General features: G+C 56.6%; 1 protein-coding gene across 2 annotated transcripts in view; it reads left to right on the top strand.

Annotated features, from left to right (window-relative positions):
* Positions 1-27491, top strand: part of PTPRU (protein tyrosine phosphatase receptor type U) — a 72412-nt gene that overhangs the window by 28697 nt on the left and 16224 nt on the right. The window contains exons 8-27 of one of the 2 annotated variants that reach the window (XM_086764908.1): positions 355-663; positions 4119-4228; positions 4587-4788; positions 5605-5707; positions 5829-6102; positions 7798-7834; positions 8333-8471; positions 12328-12485; positions 14665-14855; positions 16047-16119; positions 17140-17216; positions 17963-17980; positions 18569-18605; positions 18972-19069; positions 19240-19356; positions 20017-20171; positions 21471-21606; positions 21703-21852; positions 22004-22177; positions 24277-24417. In XM_086764908.1, the coding sequence (XP_086621034.1) occupies positions 355-663; positions 4119-4228; positions 4587-4788; positions 5605-5707; positions 5829-6102; positions 7798-7834; positions 8333-8471; positions 12328-12485; positions 14665-14855; positions 16047-16119; positions 17140-17216; positions 17963-17980; positions 18569-18605; positions 18972-19069; positions 19240-19356; positions 20017-20171; positions 21471-21606; positions 21703-21852; positions 22004-22177; positions 24277-24417 (2699 nt within the window). The remainder of the gene's footprint in view (positions 1-354; positions 664-4118; positions 4229-4586; positions 4789-5604; positions 5708-5828; positions 6103-7797; positions 7835-8332; positions 8472-12327; positions 12486-14664; positions 14856-16046; positions 16120-17139; positions 17217-17962; positions 17981-18568; positions 18606-18971; positions 19070-19239; positions 19357-20016; positions 20172-21470; positions 21607-21702; positions 21853-22003; positions 22178-24276; positions 24418-27491) is intronic. The other variant, XM_086764909.1, reaches the window with a different exon arrangement.

The raw sequence follows: 27491 nt of genomic DNA, 5'->3' as shown, positions 1-27491 counted from the left end.
CCTGCTTATGTGGAGCCGCACGCGGCAGGGATGCTCCCGGTGCCCGCCGCGGCTCTGCTCTGGCCCCGGAGCGGGGCTGGTACCCAACTTCACCTCTGTAATGGAAAATGAGCCAGTGGGGGCCGCTGTCCCTGTGGTGGTGGTGGCTTTGGGACCCGGTGACATCTCTAGCCCTGTCTGCAGGGCAGCAGCATCCTGTGCTGGGAGACTGGTCCCGGTTTTGGGGTTAGGGTTGCTCTCTGCACCTGCCCATCTTGCTCCTACGCTGTAAAAGGGTTTTCCCTGATAATACACATAAACCCACAAGATGTTTTGCTTCATTGCTCATCTCTCCCTATCTCTCTTCCCCTACAGAGCCCATGCGGGCCCCCAAAGGCCTGGCTTTCTCCGAAATCCAGTCCAGGCAGCTGACGTTGCAGTGGGAGCCGCTGGGCTACAACTTGACCCGCTGTCACACCTACACCGTCTCGCTCTGCTACCGCTATTTCGTGGGCACCGGCCACAACCAGACCTTCCGGGAGTGTGTGAAGATGGAGCGTAACGCCAACCGCTACACCATCAAAAACCTCCTGCCCTACAAGAACATCCACGTCAAGCTCATCCTCTCCAACCCTGAGGGTCGCAAGGAGGGCAAGGAGGTGATATTCCAGACGGATGAGGATGGTGAGTCTGCCCGGGAGGTGCATCAGCCCCAAAACTAGGACTCCGTGGCTGGTGAGCTGCTGGGGTGTTCCTCGTGGCACAATGCACATTCCGTGGCTCTCGGCCAGGGGCACCATGGGAATATCTTCTGTGACCATCCTGCTGACGGGGCGGTGGAAAGGCTGCTGCGGCCCCAGGGCCGTGCAAGGGGAGGTGAGAGAAAGGGGCAATGATGGCAGCTGGGGAAGGGAAATGTTGGGAGAGGCGTGGGGGGGACAAGGACAGTGGGTAGGGGTGTCACTGCAGAGATGCTGCCCTCCTCCTCTGAGCAGAGCTTTTTAGCCGTGCCCGGTGTGGTGGAGAGCTGGCCGAAGGCCGACTTGTCCCAGCGCCAGTCGTCCTTGCTCATCCCTTAGTGCGGAACCAGCACCTAGCAGCAATAACAGTAACAATTAAAACAGTCGATGCTTTGCGCTTAGGTAACATCGTTCATCTGCTCCATCGCTGATTAATTCGATGTTGTTGTGTTTCTGGAAGAGTGCATTCCTCAGTCAAGTGCGCTCGGCTTCCCCAGTACGCTCGGGTTACGTTTGCTCTCGTGTGGGTTTGGGTTGTGCAAACAAGCTCTGTGGAGGAGTGGGTGTCGCTGAGGGGTGTCTGGCCCCAGTTATTTGCCAGCAGCTTTCCTCCTGTATAGCTGAGCTGTTTCTCTTCTCCCCGTCCTGGCCACACCCCGGGGCTGGATTCCCCCCAAGCAGGGCCGATATCCTGGCTGGAGGCTCCAGCGTTGCTCCAGGACTCCAAGATTTGGCATCTCTTGCTCCGGCCCAGCCCTTTCCTGAGGATGTCCTGGAGCTGGGGCCACCGGAGAGGTGTCCCAGGTCTGGCCTTAACCTGCACCATGGTGCCTGACCACGGCTCGCTGTCAGCAGAAGGCTCTGGTCATTTTGGGCTCTGGACATCCGGCAAACGTGGCCGGAGGTACAGGGCAGAGCCGGCTCTGTGTCTCCAGTGGAGCTCGCAGGTCCTGCTGACAACTCCTTCTACTCATCCCATCTACTTGTCACACCCTCTTCGCTGCCCCATCAGCGTCTCCTCCGCACGCTGCGACGACTCAGCCGCCTTCAAGGACTGCCGGGCCGCCCCCAAACACTGTCGCTCTGACGGCCCGTCCTGCAGCCGGTGGGGCGAGGGGGTTGTGTCCTGTTCCTGTCCTGGTCCGCAGAGGGCAGCAGCCGTTGGGGTGCGCGTGGGGCACAAGGAGCTGCTGTGCTCTGGGGTGGGTGCTGGGTGCTGGTGTGGCTGGAGCATCCCTGGCTCTTGCAGAGTCACTGGCGCTTCCTGTTAAGCAGGAATGTAATAAATCTCCAAAACACTTTTTATCATCAAGAATCAGCAATTAAGGTGGAAAACCTGATAATTGCAGAAGATCCAGCTGGCTGCAGACCCCGGGTGACTCCGAGAAGCCTGCCGTGAAACCCCTCTGCGTGGGACTCACCTCGATTCGGGACCCACCGAAACGTGCAGCTTTGGTGTGTGCGTTGCTCGGCGCTCCCGCTTCCCGGGCTGGAAAGCAATGCCTGCAGAGCCGGAGTGAAGCCGGGAGGGTCTGCGCGTCCCATTTTCATCTCGAAAACCTGAATTCAGCACTTTTCTCTGGGCATCAGCGCTTTCCGTATCCCCTACCCTGCGCCCGCCTCACCGGGGGCACCCAGCTTCCCTCTCCCGAGGGTTTATTTTCCGACTGTAATTGCCTCAGCTGTTCTCGCGCTGCTGTGACTGCTCCAGCTGTTGCCTTATTGAATATTAATACAGGAGCTCCAGATGTTTTTTTGCTCTACTGTAATCACTCCAGCTGCTTTCTCCCAGGCCTTGATTAACCGGGGCTTGCAGCTTCCCCCGGGTTCAACTTGGAACCGTGTATCCGTTTGGTCTGGGGTGGGACCGATCCATGGGTATCTGCCTGTGGATATATTGGAAATATTAACACCTGGGCTTGGCCCAGCGTCTCCCTGTGTGGCAGGGCAGTGAGCATTTCAGCTCCCACAACTGGGTGACGAGCAGCCACCCATGCAATTAAGTGAAGGTGGTGAAAGCTCATTAATAATGGGGCCCTCGATTGTGGTTTGTTTTGGCAGGAGGCCAGCTTCGGCTGCAGCATCCGCGGATGCAGTGCTGGGGCTCGTCTCAGGCTGCTGTGGGCTGCATCCCCATCCTGGACAATAAACCCTGGTTTTGGGCTGGAAAACCCATTTCTGAGGCATTAATAACTAGGCCAAACCAAGGGGGCTGTTCACAGCATTCCGGGCAAAGTCCTGCTGGCTGCTGGGTGTGTGGACAGGATCCAGAGGTTGCCCAGCTGGTGTCTGAGTGCTCCATATGGATCCAGGGAAGGGCGGTGGCCCACGGCTGGAGATTTTGGACTATGTCTGCACGAGATGATGAGACTCAATCCTGAGTCCTTACAGAAGTATCACTGCAGCATGTTGGAGGTGTGTGCGGGGAGCTGGTTCTCTCCCTTGCAGGCAGGACGCATGCCGTGCCAGGCAGAATAAATACAGATCGGTGTATAAATGAAGATAAGCGCTGTATATGGGGGGCAGGAGGGCGTATGCACACCTTGCACCTCTGCCAGTCTCAGCCTGGTGCACGCATAAGTGTGTGGTGCCCATACCTACATAGACACAAATATATAGGGTATATATAAAATACCTATAGAGGTATACACATTCTTGCCCTGAAGGTTTCCGTAATTCCCTGCAAATTTCATAAGTGCCTTGTGTAGGACACAGCGCCTCTGATTAAATTAACTTGTAAATCAAGTGGAAATTGTGCATTTGCACGGTGGGAAGCACGTGGGAGGCGATCCCTCTGTCTCGGTCCTGTGATTAGATCTGAAAAAAAACGGAAAAAAAAGAAAAAAGGAGGGGAAGGGCTGACGTCCCCCTGCAAGGAGAGGGTGCGTGTTTCGGGCGTTCAGCCTGCAGCAGAGGATGCTGCGGGTGGATCGCGGTCTTTGCCGAGCCATCACCTCTCCTGTCCTCCTCGCTGAGCCTCTCAGGTCAGGAGCTCCGTGGTGAAGCAGCGAATATTGATCCCCGTGCTGCCAATCGCTGTTATTGTTTGCGCTGATTGTTGTTGGTGGTAGGGGTTGTGGCGGGGCAGGGAGGCTTGCTGCTGTGCTGTCGGAAACCGGTGCGATGCCAGAAACGGTGCCTGCGGGGTCTGTGCCGTGGTGCGGGGACCTCTCCTGTGCTGTGTTGAAGTGTCACCGGTGGGCCCGTGAGCACGGCAGGAGCGTCACCTCCCTGGGGAGCCGCCAGCCCCGTCTGGTGGCACGTGCCCCAGCTGGGTGACGTGGTGGCTCGACCATGCGGGACAGCTGCTGCAGCTGCCTGGAGAGGGGTTTCCCAGAGGATTTCTCATTCCAGCCCGGTTTCTTCCCGCATCCGAGCACATCCCCTTTCCTTCCCCAGTGCCTGGCGGTATCGCCTCGGAGTCCCTCACCTTCACCCCGCTGGAGGACATGATATTTCTGAAATGGGAGGAACCGGTGGAACCCAACGGCCTCATCACGCAGTACGAGGTACGTCCCGCCAGCTGCAGCACCCACGGGGGACCCACGGAGACATGGGAGAGTCCCTTTTGGGGGGGATGTGGGGCGACTGCTGCTTTCGGCTGTGGGGATTAGGGTTTCTGCAGCGTTACGGCTGTCATCCTGCTAGCAGGGTCTGTCCCCAGCGGAGTCCTGCTTTCAGGGTCATCACTGTTACACGGCAAGGGCTTTTCTGATGAACCTCTGCTTTTGATTTACCCTAAAAACCGTCTGCCTTCCAGGCTGTCCCCATGACCATCCCCTCCTTTGAATTCATCACTTTAACCCCTTCTCCGCTGTCTCTCCCCTCTCCCGTGGCCGCCGGTGATGCTCTGCCCTGTCCCTGCAGATCAGCTACCAGAGCATTGAGTCCTCTGACCCGGCGGTCAATGTGCCCGGCCCGCGGCGCACCGTCTCCAAACTACGCAACGAGACCTACCACGTCTTCTCCAACCTCCACCCTGGCACCACCTACCTCTTCTCCGTTCGGGCCCGCACTGGCAAGGGTTTTGGCCAGACAGCGCTCACTGAGATCACCACCAACATCTCTGGTAGGTTCCCCTGGGCTCCACGCCTGGTGCCGGAGCTTTTCTTCCGCATGAGTATGTGATGGCAGCACCAGAGCCTCCGCTGTGCTCCCGTGGGTTTTTGTGACTGGCTGCTGCTGTTGAATGGTACTCTTCGTGGCGGCAGCCGTGCCGGGAGCCCCCCTGTCAGACCCCAGACCCATCAGCTGGGCTGCCTGTGGGTCTCTGGCAGGGGAGTCCGGCCAGCCCAGCGCAGTGATGCTGTCTGAGCTATTGGTGTCCAAGTCGGGGATTAATTGGGCTTTGTTAATAAGCCTTGCAGTTCCTGGGCTGTTTGCTCGTGACAGTGGTGTCGCTATTAACTGCAGCGGCATGAGCTGGACCCCAGCAGCTGCATCTCAAGTGATGGCTTGAGGACCACAGGGCCATGCCAGGCATGAGAGGGTCCCCCACCTTGGCCTGGGGGTGCTGCTGGGCTGGCTTGGGCGTGCTTGGGGTGGGATGCTCACGCTGTGCTGGAACTTCAGAGCGGTGCTGTCGCCGGGGTGCATCTCGAGGCTGGAGCATTCGAGTCGTGCCAGGGTCAGATCCTGCTCCGGTCTCCTCCCTGGGACCAAACCGGTGTTCATACCCTGCCTCAGTGCACGCCCACGGGTCTTCTCCCAACTATAGTGCTTGTTCAAGACCTTGAGGAGTTTTCTTTATTTATAATAATTCACATTGCACCATTTGGTGATGCCTTGCCATGGGCAAGGCTGCTTGTGCAGCCTTGAGTGGGGGACAGCCCCCGGCGCATCCCTGGGGACCAGGACTCACCCCTGCCCGCTGTCCCCTTTGCAGCTCCCACCTTCGACTACGGGGACATGCCGTCACCGCTGAGCGAGTCGGAGAGCACCATCACGGTGCTGCTGCGGCCGGCGCAGGGCAGAGGGGCTCCCATCAGGTAGGCTGGGGCTGTGCGAGGGGGAGACCCCCACAAATGGGGTGGCACAGCGGGACTGAGCGCCAGGGGAAGGGCAGGGCCATCTTTTTAACAAAGCTAACCTACACCCGCTCCTTGCCAGCACCTACCAGGTCATCGTAGAAGAAGACCGGCCCAAGAAACTCAAGCGGGAGCTGGGTGGGCAGGAATGCTTCCCAGTGCCTCTGACCTTCGATGACGCCGTGTCCCGTGGCTCTGTGCACTATTTTGGGGCTGAGCTGCCTGCCAGCAGCCTCACTGAAGCCAAACCCTTCACCGTGGGGGACAACCAGACCTACAGCGGCTTCTGGAACCCGCCACTGGAGCCCAAGAAGGCATATCTCATCTACTTCCAAGCCTTGAGCAACCTCAAAGGGGTGAGTAGCCGCGGGACCCTGCTCCGTCTGGTGGGCTGTCTGGGGTCCTGGTTGGACCAGGCAGGAGCCCACCTGTGGTCCTGGGCAGAGGGGGTCAGAAGAAATGAGACTTAGATTCCCCCTCCCTTGGGGCCCCCACTCTGGGCTCACCCCCAGTGTCCTACCTGGGGGGAGCTGGTGCTCGGGACCACCCTTACAGCATGTTGGGAATGCAGCCAGCTGTCCATCTTCCTCCTGGCACCCTTGGGCTGTGCCTGTCCACCTCCTGGTGCTGACGCCGGGGATGATGAAGCTCAGCCTCTGCCACCCGCTGCGGTACCGGCTGGGACCCCAGCCAGCACTGGTGTGGGGGAAACCACATTCCCAGGGCTAATCCTGGGGTGGAAAAGGACCATTTTGGGCAACAAGAGCCGTTTGTGTGTTACTGGGACCTGCTGTAGAGAGCTCCTGGGAAGCTGCCGAGTTTCCGGGCTGCCTTCTCCCTGCCTGCTGGTGCCTCTTCTCTCGACGAAGCCGTAACAACCCCACTCTGGCAGCAGCCCCTGCATCTCCCTGGGCTGATTTCCTCCAGGTCCCCACCAGGACCCCCTGGGGACCCTTCTGGGCTTCACCTGCTCCGGCAGCTCCATCCCACCCAGGGGAGTGAAAAGCAAAGTGGCAGGACCGCGGCAGCATCCTCATCCTGCCTGGCTCGGTCTTGCGGAAAAGTGCTGGTTTTTTAATCCTTTCCTCTACTCTGGGATCGTTCACACCTTGCTGGGTTGTAATTGCAGCCGAGAGGGATGCACGGGGTCTCGGCTCTGGCTCGCTTGGGCACTGCTGGATAATAACTGGTGGCTGATGCAGTTTTATAGCCTTCCTGCGGGGAGGCGGTGGATTTGTCCTGGCTGCCATCAGCCATGGTGAAGAATCTGGATCCCAGCTTGGGTTTTTTTCTGGTTTTTGTGTCAGATGGAGCAGGAAGCAGGAGAAGCAAGAGCTGGTGACCTCGGGCAGAGCAGTGCTGGAGCCGGCTCTGCCCCAGGTGCGCTCCATGGGCAGGTCTTGGTCCGAGAGTGGATGGAGCAGCGTTGCCAGCGCTGGTGTCCCGAGGGGCTGGAGGATGCTGGAGAAAAAGGCAGTTCTGCCAAAATGGTGCTTTTTATCCTGCAACAGAAGTTGGATACATGGCAAGGTGCAATATTTTAGCTGAACCCATCCCTAAAAATGCAAATGCTGAAACTGTTGGAGTCTTGAGCTGGAAGCCCTCACAACAACCTTGGCAGCATGCGCAGAGCACCGGGACTGGGGCTTGAAAACTTTGTTTGATGAAAAAACCAAAACCTGACGAAGCTCTGAATGATGACCTGGAAGTGTTTTAGCCATAGCTGGTGATGTACTGGTGACCTGCGGCTCGGCTGGGTCTGCTGTGTCCCTCCTTCGATGGTCTTGAGCTTTGCCGTCCCCTCTGTGCCAGGAGCGATGGCCTCTGCTAAACCTGGGGATGCTGGAGACAGGTCATTCCACAGCATCTCTTGGTGCGTGCTCCTTTGGCTCAGCAGCGGGTGCTGCGGCACAGATCACCTGCAAACTCCCTTGGTCTGGGAGTCAAAGCACCAAGGGACCAGCCTCGCATCCACCCAGCCTCACGTGGGGCAGGAAGTGGAGCCGCTGGGATGCTCATCCGACACTGACTCCCCTCTTTTTCCTCCGTAGGAAACCCGGCTGAACTGTGTCCGGATCGCCCGCAAAGGTGAGCCCTCCCTCTCCCCGCCGGCGTGATCTCGCCGAGGCCGTGGACCCCAACCCGTGGCTGCTCCAGCGGTCAGGGCCGTGCTGGCGGGTGTCGTTGCCGACGGTCGGTGCGTGCACGGTGGTTTATTACGGTGCCATCCCACGCTCTTGTTTCCCACTTTCTTTGGTGTCTGGGTTTTTCCCTTGGCTGGGTTTTTCCTCTTACTGCTGTTATCGCGGTGGGAGGCCGGAGCTGGCGGTGCCGGATGCTGAATCCGGGGATGAACAAGCTTACACTGGGCGTGATGAAAGGTGGCACAAAGGGACTGTCTCACCCCACGGGGACCGAGAGGGACTCGCCCGCGGTCACGGTGTGGCACTGCAGAGCCCTGTAACGCCTCGGTGGAATAAAATATCTTCAAGGAGCAACGTGCATGCCATGGGACAAATCCCGTCTGACCCCAATGCCCCTGGAGCTGAGCGCTGACCCCTCCTGCCTGTCCTTGTCCCCTGACAGCTGCCTGCAAAGAGACCAAGCGTCCCCTGGAGGTGTCGCAGCACTCGGAGGAGATGGGCCTGATCCTGGGGATCTGTGCCGGAGGGCTCATCGTCCTGATTATCCTCCTGGGAGCCATCATCATCGTCATTCGGAAAGGGTAAGGAGACCCAGCGTCGCGGCTGGTGCCTTCATCCATCCCCTCCTCCCAGCTCAGCCCTTCTCCACCACTCCAGCACTAACTGGGAGTTACTGGTGGTGATACTGCTGTGCGGGACAGGCTCCAAACCCTCCCTCTGTGTGCTCCTGCACCCCTGGGCACGGTGCCCTCCTTGCTTTGTGACAGCAGCCACAGCAGGAAGCACTGGGGACCAAGGAGCAGAGTTTTGAGGACGTCCCTTTGCCCTCGGGGCTCTGCAGCTTTCTTCCACTCTCCCTCTCCCCTGTATTTTTCAGGCTTTTGTCTCTTTTTCTGCTGATTCTTGGCGTCGTGCTGCTCTGTTGGTTCTGCATTGATGGAAATGCTTTTGGCCAGGATTGGGCTCAGAGGGGCCCTGGGCCAGTGGTGAGCCCAGCTCTCCCTGTCCCGCCAGCTCACCCTCTGCTAACAGCAGCTGGGAGACCACCACACGTGCAGCCCTGCACCCCTCCAGCCCCAAATTACAAAAATCAGCTTAATCTGCACCGAGATATTGTCTCTGGGCTTCCGTGCTGCTTTACCCAGCCCAGGGCTGGATCTGTTCCTGTGAGCGTTGCTGCCTGGGTCCAACCACACTGGTACCCTGTCGTCGGCGTGGGTTAGGGATGGGCCATGTATAGTTCCCTTGCATCGGGCCAGCTTTCCTGGAGATGGGGAGGAGGGGAGGCATTTGAGCTATCACCCCTTTGAGATGGCAGGAGAGCACCCAGCACCTCCAGCCCTGGGGTGCTCGGCTCTGGGGTGATGGCCAGAAAAAAAAACTCTATCCATGGCTCGTGCCCAGACAGCGGTACAGTGTGTCTTGCTGAAATATCTGGGCAGACTCTGGCTCTTGTCCTGGGCTCCGGTTCCTTGAGAGCGTTGGGAGGAGCAGCATCTCCCCTACCTCCGGGGCCGGGCCAGGGGGCTGCCTGAGGCCGCCCGCCCCGGGGTGCGGGTGCTAGGACCATCCTGCGTCCTCCTGTGCTTCTTTTAATGGGGAACCACTGAGCTTCGAGGGAAACATGAGCGATCCCTGGCTGAGAGCCTTCAACTGGCTCTAATGAATCATTAAAATCTGGGTGCGCACCAGAGGAGAGGGTATCTCAGGGCTGTTGGTCCCTGGGGACCCCCAGACTGCTCTCTCACCCCCATGGGAGTCCCCCCTCTCCCCAGGTCGTTGACTGGGGAGCTGAGTGGGACTGCTGAGGATGTGGCCGTGGCCGTCACCATGGGGTTCACTCAGGAAGGTCGGTGGGGTGGGAGGGAGGAGGACGAGGGCTTTTTGGGACACTTGTCCCCGGGAGCACTGGGGATGCAGCCGCTGTTTCTCACTCTGGCGCAGCGCCCCGGAAAGCAGCTTCTTGTCATGCAAGGCTCAAAGCGGCGCCGAGCCCGAGGGGCTCTCAAAGCAGGGGAGAAAGGGCAGCAGTTATGCGGCTTCCCCGCCCAGGGCTCGGGCTGATGGGAGGAAAGTACGTTAACAGCCGGGGGAGGAGAAAAATAGCAGGGCACAACCTCAGCCCGTGTAAATCTGCAGATCTCTTGATGGATTTGTTTGCCCTTAAAGGATTCTTGCTGATTTACACCAACTGGAAAAGCAAGGCTCATAGCATCCCTGCACAGAGCGCAGGACTGGCTGGTGGTCCCTGCCTGCCGTAGCTCTGGGATGATCCCCGTGCGTACAGCATCGGATCGGTCTCTGACGGAGCAATTGCCAGCTGTGCCGATGTGTTTTCGGGAGCGATGCTGTCAGGCTGGCGGAGAGCGCGGCTGCTGCATTCCCGTTGCCAGTGCTGCAGGGCGGGAGAAGGAGGAGCAGCTTTGCTTCAGCATCCTGGGGTGAACCTGTTGAAGGACAAACCAGAGCCACAAATCAGACGCGGTGCTGAGGGCCCTGAATTTGAGGCTGTTGAGAAGCTGGGATGAGCTCGTAAATCTCCTCTGGAGTGTTTTGCCATTGGAAAAATACTGATGTGGTGGAATGGAGATGCACCCCCAGAATATGCTTGCCCCTAATAAACAGTGCACTGGAAACGTGATGTCCCAGCCCCATCTCTCCTGCTGGGGTTACCTGACCCCTAATCAGCTCCCGGGGGGATGCCGTACATTCTGAATGCGTTTGCTGTTCAGTCTTAAAAACTGGAATAATCCTTCGGGCAAGGGTACTGGGGACACCCCACCGCCTGTGCAGGGATTATGATCACCCCGAGAGCCGGTGCTTGGGCTGTGCTGCTGGGATGCCGGCTCCTGCTTGGAGTCAGTAACCTGTGGATGCAAAAGGGAAGCCAGGTTTCTTTATGGTGCGTTTAATTGTCTGGCAGCCGAGTTACCCCCTAACTCCCCTTCCCTATGCTGGAGAAAAGCTGCTTATGCAACTTTTGCTGTTCTCTTTGTTTGCATGCTTGCCAGGAGGAACTACTATTCTTATTCCTATTACCCGTAAGTAATTGTCATTCTCGTTCTCCTTCGCCCTTCCTCCCAGCCGCCCCCCTTGCCCTGCTGCTCCAACAAGTCCTTTTTCCGCCGAGTGCATTTTAAGGGCCTCTTTGGCTCGGGGAAAATCGTGCTGAGGAGCTTGTTAAGAGACTGAAGGTAGCATAAAGAGGAAGGGTCAGCATCTCTGGGTTGACTTCTGGATTTTGGCAGCATCTTGCGCTGTCCCGGCCCCACCAAGATGCCGATGTGGGCTCAGATCTCCTGTTCATCCTTTTGTCCTAAATGTCTCGAATTTGGGGTGTGAGATTCTGTCCCAGCAGGAGCTCCTGGGCTTTCCCAGCATCTTTGTTAGGTGCCTAACAGGGATCTTGCATGGAAGTAGAAAGCCTCCACAGCAGGTGCTGAGCATGTGTGCAGTCAGGGGGTCCATCCTGTCCCTTGGGGGGTGGGTTTGGCTGTCCAGCATGGCTTTTAGAATCACAGAATGATTTGGCTTGGAAGGGACCTTTCAAGCCCACCCACTCCAACCCCCCTGCAAGGAGCAGGGACATCTCCAACCAGATCAGGTTGCTCAGAGCCCCAGCCAACCTGGCCTGGAATGTTTCCAGGGATGGGGCATCCACCGCCTCTCTGGGCAACCTGGGCCAGTGCTCCACCACCCTCAGTGTAAAAAAAATTCTTCCTTATATCCAGTCTGGATCCTCCCTTCTTTTTGTGTAAAACCATGACCCCTTGTCCTATCAATAGAGACCCTGTTAAGGGGTCTGCCCCCGTCTTCCCTATCAGCCCCTTTAGGCCACTCTAAGGTCTCCCCGGAGCCTCCTCTTCTCCAGGCTGAACAGCCCCAGCTCTCTCAGCCTGGCCTCATAGGAGAGGTGCTTCAGCCCCCTCGTCATTTTTGTGGCCTTCTCTGGCCCCTCTCCAACAGTCCATGTCCTCCTTCTACTTCTTGCGCTCATACTGTGCAGCGCAGTGATGCACGTGGCGTGTTGGATGGTCCGTGTTGCAGCCAGGTGCTGTGGGGCGAAGGATGGGTAATGCCTGGGGAAATGGGGCCAGGGGAGAGCTGGGAAGAGCCTCTGCAATGCCAACCAACTGAGGAGAGCCTTCACTTGCCCAAGGAGCGCTCCTGGCTGTTCCAGACACGGGGCATTTTGGGGAGGGGACACTGAGGATGAGCAGCTGGAGTAGCTACAGCTGGCAAGGGAAGATCCATGTGGGGCTGCGACTGGCTTGGGGCACCAGAAGATCAAAGTGTGATGACTGCTGGTGGAACTAATCCACCCTGCTCCCTGAAATCATCTGAGCTTGGTAGCTTTGGGGGGATCTTACAGCGCTGTCGGGTGAGCCCTGCTTATGTCTGCTTCTTCTGCTTCTCCCCCTTTGCATCCCCTTGCAGAAAACCGGTCAACATGACGAAAGCGACCATTAACTACCGCCACGAGAAGACGCACATGATGAGTGCCATCGACAGGAGCTTCACCGACCAGAGCACGCTGCAGGAGGATGAGCGCCTGGGGCTCTCCTTCATGGACACCCACAACTACAGCAACCGGGGTAAGGATGGGGAACCACGCCATCCCCCCGCTCCCATCCATCCCATCCAATAATCCCTGCATATCCCAGAAACAGCTGCAATATTTCTCCAAGGCTTGTTAGCATCTATTGTATCTATTTTAGCCTGATGTGTGTAGCACGTTGCGGGCTTTTCCATGCCCTGCAAGGAAACCTCCAAGGGCATCGATCTGATCGGTGTCTGTAGCAGCTTTTATTGTCATCCAGATTCTGCTGAAGGGAAAACACTCGTGTTTCTGAGTCTCTGCATCTCAGCCTCCGGAAGCAGAGATCTGACCTTGCGACTGGGAGGGCTGAGGCCGTTTGTGGGCTCAAACACTGGCTGCTGCCCCCTGAAGCTGGGTGAACCCCAACTCTTCGCTTACGCTGAGTTTGACAGTTTTGCCCCAGCCTTCACCCAGCACACCCAGCGTGGCTTTACTCCACGGTGTTCTGCACAGCCCCAGGCTTCGGAGAGTTACGAAGCTGCCGCGTTCACATCAGAGGGAGACTGATAATTTAACACCCACTGGAGTATGCATCTCTGTGCTGATTTAGTTGCGAAATAACTCGTTGGATGCCCCAGTTTCAACCATATGCTAATAACATCTGTTATAGGAACTTCAAGATGCTGCTTACCCACAGCTCTTCTTGCGGCTGCGGGATTAATACACTTCCTGGCATTGTCTCATGGATAATAGAAGCCCAGAGGACAAACTTTTCCTCCTTTTAATACATCTAGCTAGGTGCTTTATTTTTCAGTCCTTGAAACGCTCGGAGGCTGGTGGGTCTCTGAGTGGGCTGAGCTGGGGCTGCTGCTCCTCGGTTTCTTTTGGGAAGGGGGCTGAGGGGTCGGATCCTGCTCCTGCTCGCTTGCTCTGCTGCTGGCTGCTCCTCATCCCTCTGCGTGGTGGAGGAGGAGATGTGGGGAGCTTGGGCTCGCTGCCACAGCTGGGGACAGCCTCTGCTGCGGCCACCCCCTGCCTATAAGCATCATTAATTAACGAAGGTAAATGAATGGGCTGCTCGGTGACTGGCTGCGGGCTGTTCCCCACCATGCCTCAGTTTCCTTGCATTTAAAAAAGTCACTAATGCTTCTCACAGAAACACGAGCTGGTCCCCAGCGCGCGGCTGTGCGGAGCTGTCAGCACTTTGCAAATCCCTGCACTTAATTTCTCGTTAAACCCAGCGTCCAGTCCACCCATCGGCCATGCCACGGGGCACAGCGTGGCCCTCCTGCACTGTCCCCTTGGTTCAGCCACGCATTGGCAGCCTGGAAGGAGATGTTTCTGGTTGCAGAGGTTGGAGCATCATCTCTTTGGGGGCTGCAGTGCCTGAGGGAGACTCTGCTCTGTGCATGCGCTGCACCCGTGCTGCACCCACCATGCATGGGCAGCTGGGAGGTGCAGGAGAGGGTGAGGGGCTGCTCCTCGCATTCGAGCAGACCGAAAAAACCCAACCTGGGAGCTTTGCGAGCGAACCAGCAAGGGTGGATTTTAGAAGTGTTGTTAGAGGAAACTGCACCATCTTGTAAAGCTGCTTCCCAGCAACATGTGAGCAGTGTTCCAGGCTGGGTGCTGTTGGATCCATGCCTGCCGTGCCTCTTGGCAGCAGCGGAGACCATCAGGTTTTGTGCGAACCTGCATTTCAGGATCCAGTGTGGAACGTTGCCCTGACAAACGCAGGTGAGGTCTTAGGCTGGCTTTGCTGGTAATTATGTGGAAAACGCATAAACCCAGGTAAATACTGGCCTAAACTCCTCATTAAACAGCAGCAAGCTCCATTTGTGTCACTGCTAGGAATATGATGCTGCTATCTAGCAGCGAGGAAAACTAACTTTAAGCTGGACTGGAGACTTTGGCAACGCAATTTTTCAAGTCAGGACCTTGTGTGAATATTTGGGCACATAGCTCTTACTCATCTGGATGGAAATTAATTGCTTCCGTCGGTGGGAAATAAGCTTATTAAGCCCCTTAAGGTCTTGCCCGCTGATTTTTGTGGTGGTCCTAAAAGGCTGTAACACACTTGCAGCCCCCTGAGAGAGAACAGCTGCAGCACCAGCATCTCCTGGGGATGTTTCCAGGTGCCCTCTTGTCCCTCCTCTGGGTGCTGGGAGGTGATGGGGATGCGGTCCAAGGCTTTGCTCCTCTGACGGCCCCCGATTCTCCCTCCCCTTCTGCAGGTGACCAGCGCAGCAGCGTGGTCAACGAGTCCAGCAGCTTACTGGGGGGCTCCCCCCGCCGCCAGTGCGGCCGCAAAGGGTCCCCGTATCACACCGGGCAGCTCCATCCTGCCGTGCGGGTGGCAGATCTCCTCCAGCACATCAACCAGATGAAGACGGCAGAAGGTTACGGCTTCAAGCAGGAGTACGAGGTGAGAGCGGCTTGTGCTGGAGTCTCAGGGAGGGTGGGAGGTAGGATGGACGTGGTGGCACGGGCAGGAGCTGTGTGCGAGAAGAGGATGCTGCAGACCGGGAACTGCAGCACTCAGGACAGCGGGAGCCGGAGCTCTCGGCTCTCTGGACTGGACAGGCGTCATCAGCATGTGGGGTGTCCCTGGGTCTGGATCAGATCTCTGGGCCTGGTGGAGCAGGATTTAATTGAACAGGTCCCTGAGAGGAGGCAAACCAGCCCTGCCAGCCCCACCTCCCCTCTCTGCAGTGTGTCATCCCGCCTCTCCTGCAAGGGCTGGGGATGCTGCTGCCTTTCTCAGGTCCTACGGGGCACCACGGTATCGTGTTCTTCTGCTCTCCGGCACCCTTGTCCTGCGATAAGCGTGGCTGGATTGCGATCCTCTGCAGTCAGGCAGCTCCCAGGGCGATGGAGACCCCAGGGAGAGGATGCAGGAGAGGGTGCTTGCAGGGGCAGGGAGGTCCCCCCACCAAGGGTTATTGGCTGCGTTGTGTCCATCCCACCTCGTTGCGCCAGAGCGCTTGTAAGGGAGCGCGCTGTTCTGCATGCCTCTGCCACAGTGTGCCCAGCAGGGTTCATTTCCCGACTCCTCGATGTCCCACAGGTCTGGCAATTGAAATCTCCCAGTGAAATCACTGTTTAATGCGGAGTTGTTTTAAGTACAGGAGCTTTTTTCCCCCCGCCCCCCTTTCACATACTGGACGAACCAGGGCTTGCTATAATCATTAGTGCTCCTTGAAAAGCTGCTGTGTGTTCTTAGAACTAGTCGTTTGAAAGCACTCAGATATTATGGGAGGGCAGAAAACATGTAATTTCCTTCCACTTTCCTCCTCTTACGCCAATCTGTGAATGTTACTGTTATTACGAACAAATCTTCTGTGCTGGGGAGAGAAAGGGGCTGGGGAGGTGGGGGAAAAAAACACAACCAAGCCTAGAAAAAAACCCAAGCATTATGTATTTCACCAGAAAATGGGGCATTTTGTGGGCGCAAGAGGCGCGTGTGGCTGGCAGAGCGTGCTACAGAAACAGAGCTGGGGCTACGGGACCTGGCTGCTGGGGTGGAGGGACCACCCCATCTGCCCGGCTCCCCAGGAAGCTCAGGGGGACCCCACGGTCCTGCCCGCGGGTTGTGACAGCCACCCCTTCCTTACAGAGTTTCTTTGAAGGCTGGGATGCTTCGAAGAAGAAAGACAAGACCAAAGGGAGACAGGACCACGTGTCGACATGTGAGTGCCTTTAGCAAGGGCTTAGACACCCTGAACGGCTTGAACAACCTTCTAAAGCCTTTGGGGGCTTTTTTTTTTTGGTAGGTGTGCAGTCCATGGCAGGGAGTAAACTGGTGGGGTTTGGTTGGTCAAGGGCAGCAGAAAGGTCTTTGCTCAGTGCGAGGGTCTCGGCCTGAGAGCTCCTGTTGGACATCGAACACTGGGGCAAATAGGAGGGCTGGAGCTGGGTAACTTTGAAAATGGGACATCTTGGGGTGATGATAACATCACCATGGTATTCTGGGTGGTGCTGGAAGGCCCCAGCTAGCTGAGGGTATGTTTTCTTGTATGGACTGATGAGGAACTGCAGCCCTGCCTCAGGGAACTTCTAATGTGGACGTGCAGGATGAGACAAAGGGGTTAAAGGATGAGTTTTTAGGACAGAAGACTGGGGAGGGACTTGACCCTGTAGGAGAGAGAATGCTCCTCACCAGCTCACCCACAGTCAGCATGGCATGGCCACCTGGCCTCATGCTGCATCTCCAGTGACGTTCCTGCAGGGATGGAGACACCAAGCCTGGCCCTCCAGGAACTCTGGTGCTCTCCACCTCCAACATGCTTTGCTCTGCAGCTTCATCCCTTCCACTCCAGCACTGTCTGGGGCCCTAGGTGGACACGGAAGGTTGGGCAGAGTTCTCTGCTTGCCTCTCTGGGCTCCGGCCATCCTGGTGCCCTGCTGGGGCGGAGTGCAGGGTGCTGGTGGGTGGTTGCCCTCAGTCTTTGGCAGGAATGGACAGATCTCGGGGAGATACTATGCTGAGGGTTGGACCCCCATGTCCCTGCAGGCCTGAGCTCCCATCTTTGGAAAGACCTCCACCAGCTTGTATTTATTGCTCCTGAATTCAACCCACCTGCCTGCGCTTTGCAGATTCCTGGTGCAAAATGATTGCAAAGGGTGTCCTGGGACTCGGTGGGGTGACATGCCATCCCCCTGCTCATCCCCCCTGGCGCCTGACGGTCCCTTCTCCCCTTGCTCTCCAGATGACCGTCACCGAGTGAAGCTGCACCCGCTGCTGGGCGATCCCAACTCGGACTACATCAATGCCAACTACATCGATGTAAGCGGGGATGGTGCTTCTCTCTGTGGGAGTCTGGGCTGGGACAGGAGCTTCCTGTGGACTGTTGGGGTCTGTCCAGCAGTGTTTGGAGGAGCTTAGCCCAGGATGGGCTCATCTGCACATCCCTGAAAGACACCATGAAGAGCCTGCCTGATTTGTTTATGTTCGTCAGCAACTTCTGCTTGCTGCATCTCTCCCTTGTCTACTCTGCTCTGTCCCTCCTTTCTCATTCCTCTTCTCCTCCCCTTTTCCATCCTCTCTCGCGGCCATGGATCTCCCTCGTCCCTGGGCAGAGGGGGCCAAGCGACCAGTGGGGCTCACACTGGGATACCCCCCGATCCTGTCAGTGCATGTGAGTCTGGGCAGAGCTTGGCCCTGGTGTCTCCTGGAGCTGTGCCCCCCGAAAGTGATGTCCCCTGTTGCCTCCAGCGATGCTGAGATCATGGGAGGTGCAAGAAGGCTCCGTTGGGCACAGGGCTTGAGCATCTTCCAGAAGCAGCGGCAAATTCTGCTCTTCCCTCCTTTCTGGAGAATGTCCCCTCACAATGGTAGCCCGATGCCTCGGTGGTGGGTTCCCCGTACCCGAGCAGTGTCCCCGTGCCTGTCCTCACATGTCTTTTCTCCCCTGTGGCTCGCCATGACCCCCTCCGGGGCCGGTGCTTTAACCTGTCTCTGATCTCTGCCTCACTAATGTCTCTGTCTCTGATCTTTTTCTCTCAAACCTGTGTCCCAACGGGATTGTTAAGATTCGGATTAACCGAGAAGTAAGTAGACGGTTCTCCTCTCCTCCTTTCTCTCTGCTCCCATCTCCTCGCAGGCGTTGTACTGGGCAGCGTGGTGTGAAATAGCATGTGGGAGAGGCAGGCTGGGAAAACGTGTGGATAAACTTGGCTATGGTCTGGGGGAGGGGAACATGAGAGGTGTGATGGAGTGATGGAGAGCAGGGGCTGTGTGCTCAGAGGAGTTCAATTCAACCCACAAAAATCCCTTGTGAAAGGACCTGTGGTGGCTGGAGGAGCTGCCATCATGCGTGTGATGTGGTTGAACTCTGCTGGACCAATGGCCAGGGTGTGGGACGCCAGGTCACCGGTCCCTTTGGCAGTGGCCTCGCTGGGACGTGCGCTTAGGGCTGGCATGTCCCTGGTAGGAGTTGGGAATGGCCCCAGTAAGCGGCTGGGATGAAGGAGGGCAGTGGGGCTGTGGTGGGTAGCACTGTGCTGGTGGCCAGGACCTGGCCCAGAGGATGCGCAGAGTCGCTGCTAGTTGGGTGACTGGGAAATGTTGTGTGGGGCTGTGCCCCAGCTCTCAAGTGTCCCCTCAACTTGAGGCTGACGTCTCTGCTTCCCTTGCAGGGCTACCACAGGTCCAACCACTTCATAGCCACGCAAGGTGAGCCCCCTCCTTCCCCTACCCTCAGCCAGCGCTTCGGCAGCTCCTGGTTTAGCAGCCGGGTTTGTTCCTGGTGTGATATAACCTTACGTGGGCAAGAAGGGGAGGGGACGGGTTGATTTGGGACCAGATGGGGCAATAGCAATGTGGAGCAGCTCCCACCTGCCCAACGGCACCGTGCATCCCCGGGGGAAGGGGTGAGCTGAGCCAACGTGGAGTGGTTTGGGGTTTGTTTTTTTTTTTTGCCAAGGGGATGTTAGTGCTGCAGAGGCAGGAGGGGTAACGTGGTGGCATCGTGGTGCTGCCATGGCTGGGCTCCGCTGGCACTGCCCTTCCATCCCCAGTGGACTTTCCTCCATCCTGCAGGACCCAAGCAGGAGATGGTGTACGACTTCTGGCGCATGGTGTGGCAGGAGCACTGTTCCAGCATCGTGATGATAACCAAACTGGTGGAGGTGGGCCGGGTAAGGATGCCGTCCTATCCCATCCCATCCCATCCCATCCCATCCCATCCCATCCCATCCCATCCCATCCCATCCCATCCCATCCCATCCCATCCCTCTCCCTCCAGGCTCCGGCTCTGCCAGAAGCCTCCTCCACAGAGCCAAAACCCCATCCTGTCCTCTCCTTGCAGGTGAAATGCTCCAAATACTGGCCGGATGACTCTGAGATGTATGGGGACATCAAGATCACTCTGGTGAAGTCGGAGACGTTGGCCGAGTATGCCGTCCGCACCTTCGCTCTCGAGAGGGTACGGTCCCACTCCTGCCCACCGCAACCTGCCCGACCCTGCGCTTGCGAGCAGAGAACCAACTGCTTTGGGCATCTCTCACCCTTGCTGGATTGGCATTTACCAAAACCTGATTTATTTACTCCAACATGAGGCTTTCACCTCCATTGAGGTGCACCTCTGAACCCCGGTAGCAGCTTCCTTTGCCTTTTCCCCAGCTCTGCACCCTCCGCCGGGGCGAGTGGCTCGGCCCCGCTTTGGTTTTGGCAGTGAGCGAGGATTTAATTTCTGTGTGAGTGCCGTGTAATTGCGAGAGGGATGAGGAATGCTTTTTCTCCTCTGGGCCGGGGTGCAGGTTATGTGGCCATTACTCTCCAGTGTGGTACCTGGGGATGGAGGCGGTGCGATTCACCCCGTCATCTACGGGAATGTGAAATTACTGGCTAGTTATAGGGGAGGGAATTACACCTGAGGCTGCTGCCGCTGCTTCCTTCCTCTTCCTCCTCCACTGGTTTTTAACCCTCCTGCAGCCGAGGAGGAGGGAGTTGCAGGGCTGTTGAAGCAGCTGACTGCTGTGTGGTCCATCTGGCCAGCCATTTGCTGAGCTGGCAAAATCATAGATTCCCGAGACTGGGTGGCTTTTCCCTCCCTGTGTGCCCTCACCTGACCCTTCCCTTGCAGCGGGGCTACTCGGCCCGGCACGAGGTGAAGCAGTTCCACTTCACGTCGTGGCCCGAGCATGGCGTCCCCTACCACGCCACGGGGCTGCTGGCCTTCATCCGCAGGGTGAAGGCCTCCACGCCGCCCGACGCCGGTCCCATCGTCATCCACTGCAGGTATGTGCATGGCCGTGGGGCAGAGCCGGCTGCGGGGGGACATCCTGCTCTGGGATGGGGTTGGGTGGGGTATGGATGGCCCCAGGGTGGGACAGCGCTGTGTGCTCAGCCTCTGGCTCCAAATGATGCTAAAAGTACTGAATGATGCTAAAAGCTCTCAATGGTGCTAAAAAATTCAGCAGGGAAATAGAAAATGTATAAATTTGGTTCGTAACAAGGAAAGGCTGAGGCAGGGAAGGCACCAGGGCTGATGGTGTGAGGTTGGACGTCTCTGTGATGGCACCCAGCTTTAAAATGTCACCACTGGGCTGTTGGGGGCAGGGATGGGGGGCTGCAGGTGGTCCAAGGGGGCAAGCAGGGAGCAGCGCTTTTTTGGGGGCTGCTCCAGCACCCGTTAGTGATGACGGCTCTGTCCCCATGGGTGAGGGTGGCACTGGGGGATGGGCAGCTCAACCACTGCTGATGGTCAGGACGTTGGGTCTGGCTGAAGGGAGAGGCAGGGAGGGACAGCAGGACAGCCCCGTTCCCGGAGTTACCCGCAGAGCTGGGAGGTACTGGTGGCACATCTGAGCGGCAGCCGTGGCTTTCTGTCCCCGAGCAGGCATCCCCACGCGACGGGTTAATGGCTCTTCCTCCGCTGGGCAAACAAGGAGGAGCTGATGAGCAGGAGGGAATTTTTTTCTTCTTTTTTATTTGGTTTCTCCCTGTCAATTGCCTCATCAGTATTCATTCACCAGCAACAGCGAGTGTGATTAGTGCCCGTAGCCTGTAATCACGGATAATCACGAGGAGTGATTCATCAGCCCCAGAAATTAGTATTTCACTGGAAGACTTTGTACGAAAGGGGCAGGGGAAGCAGTTCTGTTCCCGAGGGCGGGTCGCTGCATCAATAACTCTTTGGCTGCGAATCCAAGCATGCCAGGATTTGGGATATCGGTGCTGCTGGATCATCTGGCTCCAGATCTGTATTTTCCTGTCCTAAAGCAAAAATGAACCTTAGATGTGGGTGTGCAGCCTCCCACTCACCCCCTGACTGTCACACAGCCCCTGGGCTACTGCAGCAGTGTGTTTGGGCGGGTGGTGGGGAGGGTGGTTTAAGGTAAAAAACGCTGTGGTTATGATGTACGAGGTCCTGGCAGCCCTGCCTGGACCCCGGCTGCCCCCACATCCGTGGGTAGGGCCCTATGTCGAGCTGTCACCCACATGGACCTTGCCCCTTGCCCGCCGGCGTCTTGGGCTGCCCGTGGATGCCGTGCGGTTTGGGAACGCCTTTGCTGTGTTTTCCCCCTCCACCCCCAGCGCTGGCACGGGGAGGACTGGCTGCTACATCGTCCTGGATGTCATGTTGGACATGGCGGAGTGCGAGGGCGTCGTGGACATCTACAACTGCGTGAAGACCCTGTGCTCGCGGAGGATCAACATGATCCAGACGGAGGTGAGCGGGTGCTGGGGACAGCCGGGGACGGCTGGGGCTGCTGTCACTGGCAGGTTGCGGAGGCTCAGCCCTCTCCTCGTTCCTCCCCCACAAAAGGAGCAGTACGTCTTCATTCACGACGCCATCCTGGAAGCTTGCCTGTGTGGGGAGACCAGCATCCCCGCCAGTGAGTTCAAGCCCACCTACAAGGAGATGGTGAGGATAGAGCCGCAGAGCAACTCCTCGCAGCTGCGGGAGGAGTTTCAGGTGAGCGGCCCCAAAATCCCTGCATCTCCCCTGCAGCACCCGTTTGCTCCTCACCCTCCTGGTGCCCACCGCCGCTGGGACCAGTGGGCTCTGGCAGGGGTGTCTGGCCCTGGTGTGGGCGGGGAGCTGAGGGGAGCACATGTACCCGCAGACCCTGAACTCGGTGACTCCTCACCTGGACGTGGAGGAGTGCAGCATCGCCCTCCTGCCCCGCAACCGGGAGAGGAACCGCAGCATGGACGTCCTGCCGCCCGACCGATGCCTTCCCTTCCTTGTCTCCGTGGACGGAGACAGCAACAACTACATCAACGCGGCCTTAACCGATGTGAGTGTGCTGCGGGGAGGGAAGGGGCTGGTTCGCGTTGTCTCGGGCAACTTTTCACAGCAAAACCTCACTTAGTTTGAATTTACGGTGTCGTTTTGCACAAGGGCACGAAGGCACACGGCAGCCCCCAGCTGCGTGTGGGGGTGGAAGGGCTGGGACCAGCGTAGTGAGGTCCGTCACCCCTTCTCTTGTGTAGCGGCATCTTACTTGTCTTGAAAGAGCTTTTCACCTGCTCTAGCAAGCCGCACATGAAGGATCTTCATTTATTTCGTAGCAAAATGGCGTGCGGGAGGGAGAGGAAGCTCTGGGAAGGGTCGGTAGCGTTGAGTCCCGTGGTGTGCTGCCAGCACCCTGCTGTGCATCCTCCTGCCAGTTCTCCCAGTGCAATTCAGGGGGCTCCAAACTGGTCCCGAAGCCACTCTGCATCCCCCTGGTGTGGTCAGGAATGACGCCTGTAATGGCAAAGCTGTTTCCTGCCTGCTGACTGCCACAAAGCAGAGCGGAGAGGATGCTGCGGGCTCCGAGCCTGCACCGAGCGATGGGTCATTTACCACCAAAACCACTTACCCCTCCTTGAAACGGGCCGGGGTGCTTTGCACAGGTGGTGCCGAGCCCTGCCGCATCCCGAGCACCTTCCCCAAACCCTACTCGCAGCTGAGCACTGGCATCAGCCTCAGCCCTGCATTTTTTTTCCCCCACGGGTCATTTACCGTTGTGCAGATCTTCTCTCCCTGTTCCCGGCTCTCGCAGCGAAAGGCCGTTTGTAAAGCAGAGGTGGCTGCTGGCGACGGGGGAGCAGCAGCCGGCGAGCTGCGGGCTTTGGCTGTCGTGGAATGGGAGCTTTGTTTTCAGCTTGCCTCGTGTTTGCGTATCCATTTTATTTTTATACATCACTGAGCCTCCCTTAATATCTGCTACAGGGTCACAGAATAGAAATTTCTTTACAGACAGAAAAAGCCCTTTGGGTGAAATTCTTGCTGAAGGGATAAAACCCATTTCCTTCTTTGGGGCGGAGGGAAGAAGAAAAGTGAAAGTCTCATTTTCTTTAAGTGCCAAAGCAGTTTGCTCGCTCAGTCTGTCCGGCTGTCAGATGAGGCTGGTCTGTGCCGTCCGTCAGTGGTGCTGAGCACTCCGCCGGTGCTGGCGCAGGCTGGCAGAGGCATGCTCTGCTCCGCGCCGGCTGCCTGCGTTTACATGGTGCCGAAGGACCGCAGGTGCCAGGGATAGGCCAGGGACAGCCTGGTCAGCTCCTGGTGAAATCCCCCTCGCCCCGCCGCTGCCATCGCCCTTCCTGAGGGTGGAAAGCGAGGGGCTCGCTGCCGCCCCACAGACCGGGTGGGGGGAGAGGGTCAACAAGGAATTTCCGTGAGCCAAATGAGGTTTTGCAGTGGCCACAGGACTCCCTTTGCAGAGAGCGGTGCTGACTGGCCAGCACAGAGCATTTTCTGCTCCGTTCCTATGTCTGAGGAGGCTTTAGCTAAACTGTTAATTTACAAGTCTGATGCAGTGCCGAGCCTGTGGGCTCCCCATCCCTCACCAGGCTGGTGTTGGGATGATCGAGGAGTCAAATCTCGTTCAAAGCACAAATGAGAAGTACAGTCATTTTTTTCTTGCAGTCTCTAGAGATCTTTCATTCTGATCTCTTTTCCTCCCCAAAATGACCGTTGAGCCCGTTACCTCTTTGCTGCTCTTGGTGCCCAGAGATGGGGTGGGTGGGGGCGATGACATGGGTGATGCTTTCGCTTGAGGCTGGGGCCATCTGTCAGCCATGGGTTCTGCTTGTTCTTGGCTCAAAGGTGACATCTCTCCCCTAGTTATTTGTGTGAAACACCCTTCCCTGCGAGATCCAAGAGCAGAAAGTGGGTGCTTTCATCCTCACCAAGGGCAGGGATCACTTAGACCTCTTTTTATAGCATCTCTCCACACCAGGGCACAGGGGGACCAGGGCCATGCCAAGGAGGCCAGCTCCACTCAACGATGGAGAAGATGACTTTGGTGGCACTCATCTTCTGGTTGCACTGTTTTTTTTGGGGGTGTGACAGCAGTGGCTTCGGCACTGCCGCCGTGTCCTTAATGGTGCTCATCTTCCCTCTCCACAGAGCTACACCAAGAGCGCTGCCTTCATCGTCACCCTGCACCCGCTGCAGAACACCACCACCGACTTCTGGCGGTTGGTGTATGACTATGGCTGCACCTCCATCGTCATGCTCAACCAGCTTAACCAGTCCAACTCCGCCTGGGTGAGTGCTGCTGCGTCGGGGACCATGCCAACCCTGCAGGTGGCCTTGTCCTGCTCTGTCCCCACTGCTTTGGCTGCGCTGCAGCCCCTGCCTTGCTCGCTTGGCTCCCTCTCCTCTGCCAGGGGAGACAAGATGGGCTGCGGCACACAGGATTTGTCCCCTGTAAGCACAGGGCTGGCCAGCTGGAGCCAGAGATGTTCGACAGCAGCAGGTTAGCCTGGCTTCGTTGCGTTGGCATTGCTTTGCTGTACCGGAATCTTTGTGAACGCCTCGGGGAGATACAAGGTTAATGACAAGTATAAGCTTGTCGTTATAAAGAACTGATTTTATCCTCCTTTTACCACGGGGAAACTGAGGCACAGGGGATTTCCACTTTCATCCTCCAAGGGCGCTGGTGGCTTGTGCACGCTGCTTTATGAATCAGCCTCCTGCAAAGCTGCTGTCTGGTGGCTGTTAGGCGTGATGGGATGTGCAGATCTGCCGAGCTGGAGGGGAGGTGTCCCCCGTCACCCGGGAGAGAGGGGACCGTGCTCAGCCTTGCCTGGCTTTGCTCTCCCAGTGCGCCACTCCCCAGGGGGATGCCTGGAGCGCTCCTGCCACCACCAGAGCAGGTGTAAAAGTCCACTACCGGTCTGTAATGTTCATTCAATGAGAAAACTTACTGGATTTTTACATAAAATTAGTGTTACAGACTCGTAGTGGATATCTGGAGAAGACTTCCTTAGCTGGCTTATTTTATGATCCACGATGTCAGTGTTCCAAAACGGCACTTGTACTGTTCATCGCAAGGGTGCAGGTGGATGTGGCACTGGTACCGAGTGATGCGTAAATACGCTGATATTTATTTATATATTTATGTATTTATATATGCTGGACACGCGCAGAGCTGTGGAGCACGCCCACCTGTCCCGCTGTGCTGAGCTAATGCCATGTGCTTCAAAGGACCTTTCCATGGGGTGACATTAAACACGAAGACCCTGAACATCTAGGGATGTCCAGGGCAGGTTTCTCGCCTTGAGGAGGTTTGCCAGGAGGGGAAGCAGAGCTGCCCTCGAAGAGCTTCCCAGCTCATATGCTTGCTCAGAAGGGTCACTCTTCAATCAGGTTAATGTTTAACGAAGCGATCTGCCCGTGGACACACTGAAATGAGCAGGTTTGTGTGACTGGGGTCATTGGAGAGGCCCCTTCCAGCACTGGCAGCTGGAGCTGTTTGGGCTGTGTAGAGCTTGATGGTGGTGATGAAAAGGTTTAGTGTTTATGGGTAAGCATCAGGGGAAAGGCCAGCAAGGCAGATATCATGGTGGCAGTCTGTTGTAGGCCAACCCAGCAGGATGGAGAGAGATGAAATAGTCTGTAACCAGCTAGCAGAAGTCTCATGATTGTTAGCCTTTGTTCTCATGGGGGACTTCATCTTCCCAGATGTCTGCTGGAAATACAATACAGCCAAGAGGAAATAGTCTGTAGGGGGTTCCTGGAGTGTGTGGAAGAGAACATCCTGACACAGCTGGTGAGGGAGCCAACTAGGGAAGGTGCCTTGCTGGAACTGTTGTTTGTCAACAGAGAAGGACTTGTGAGTGATGTGGTGGTTGGAGGCCATCTTGGGCATAGCGATCATGACATGATAAGAGGTTTTGATTCTTGGAGAAGTAGGGAAGGGCGGTCAGCAGAACTGCCACTTGGGACTTCCGGAGGGCAGTCTTTGGCCTGTTTAGGAGACTGGTTGACGGTGTCCCTTGGGAGACGGTCCTGAAGGGCAAAGGAGTCTAGGAAGGCTGGATATTCTTCAAGAAGGAAATCTTCAAGGCACAGGAGCAGGCCATCCCTATGTGCCGAAAGATGAGCCAGTGGGGAAGAAGGCTGGCCTGGCTGAACAGACAGCTTCGGCTGGAACGTGGGGAAAAAACTTTATGAACTTTGGAAGAAGGGGCAGGTGACTCAGGATGACTACAAAAATGTCCTGAGGTTACGCAGGGAGAATACTAGAAGGGCCAAAGCCCAACTAGAACTTAATCTTGCTACATGGTAAAGACAATAAAAAGCGTTTCTATAAATATATTGACAACTAAAGATGGGCTAAAGAGAACCTCCATCCTTTATTGGATGCAGGGGGAAACAGGAAAGGATGAGGAAAAGGCTGAGACACTTAATGCTTTCTTTGTCTCAAGTCTTTAATAGTAAGACAGTTGTTCCCCAGGTATGCGGCCCCCTGAGCTGGAAGACAGGGAGCGGAATGCAGCCCTCAGAATCCAAGGGGAAATGGCATCTTCAACAACTGGGGTTTGACACAAGTGACGTCCCACACTCTGGATTAGTGTTTTTAACATTCATGACTTCATCTGGTACGTTTGCAACTGTGAACCTTGCTGGAATTAGTGTTCCCACTTTGATCTGCTTCTCAATGACTTTGTGCAGACCTGGAAAGCTCTCAGATGCTGTTGAAGATGTCAGATTTCTGTAACCCAAGCGACTGATTCAGAAATACCAGTTTTAAAGTCATGGGGATAAGGTGTGAGGTGAAATAAATTTGTCTACTGCTTCCCAGTGCCAGTTGATTTGGCTATTTTCCTCTTCATCTGGTGTATGCATGCTGAACTTGGGAGGTGGAACCACATATTCAGTGCTGTTACCTTGGGACGTAATTTAGGGAACCTTTCCGTGATTGGACTGTGCTGTGTAACGCTGCGTAATGCTGCGTGTTTACTGTAAACCTGTCAACTGGGGATATAATTTCTCAAAAAATCATTAAGGTTGGAAGAGACCTCCAAGATCATCAAGTCCGACCATCAACCCAACACCATCATGCCTGCTTAACCACGTCTATACATTTTTTGAACACCTCCAGGGATGGTGACTTCACCATGTCTCTGGGCAGCTTGTTCCACATGAGCGCTGTGATTTTCCTTTTGCATAAATGCCAGTGCAGCACGGAGCATGCTCCACAGCAGGAGTTACAGATCTGCTCTCGCCAAAACATGAAATTCCCTGTTCTGTGGAAAGGAAGGGGATCATGAAGTAGCATCTCATTCAAATGCCCCGGTTAAACCCCCTTGTCTAAAGCAAGCCTTAGCCAATGC

Source organism: Chlamydotis macqueenii, chromosome 22 (genome assembly GCF_036417535.1).
Source record: "Chlamydotis macqueenii isolate bChlMac1 chromosome 22, bChlMac1.mat, whole genome shotgun sequence".
Taxonomy (NCBI): Eukaryota; Metazoa; Chordata; class Aves; order Otidiformes; family Otididae; genus Chlamydotis; species Chlamydotis macqueenii.
This window is presented reverse-complemented; position numbering and strand designations above follow the sequence as displayed.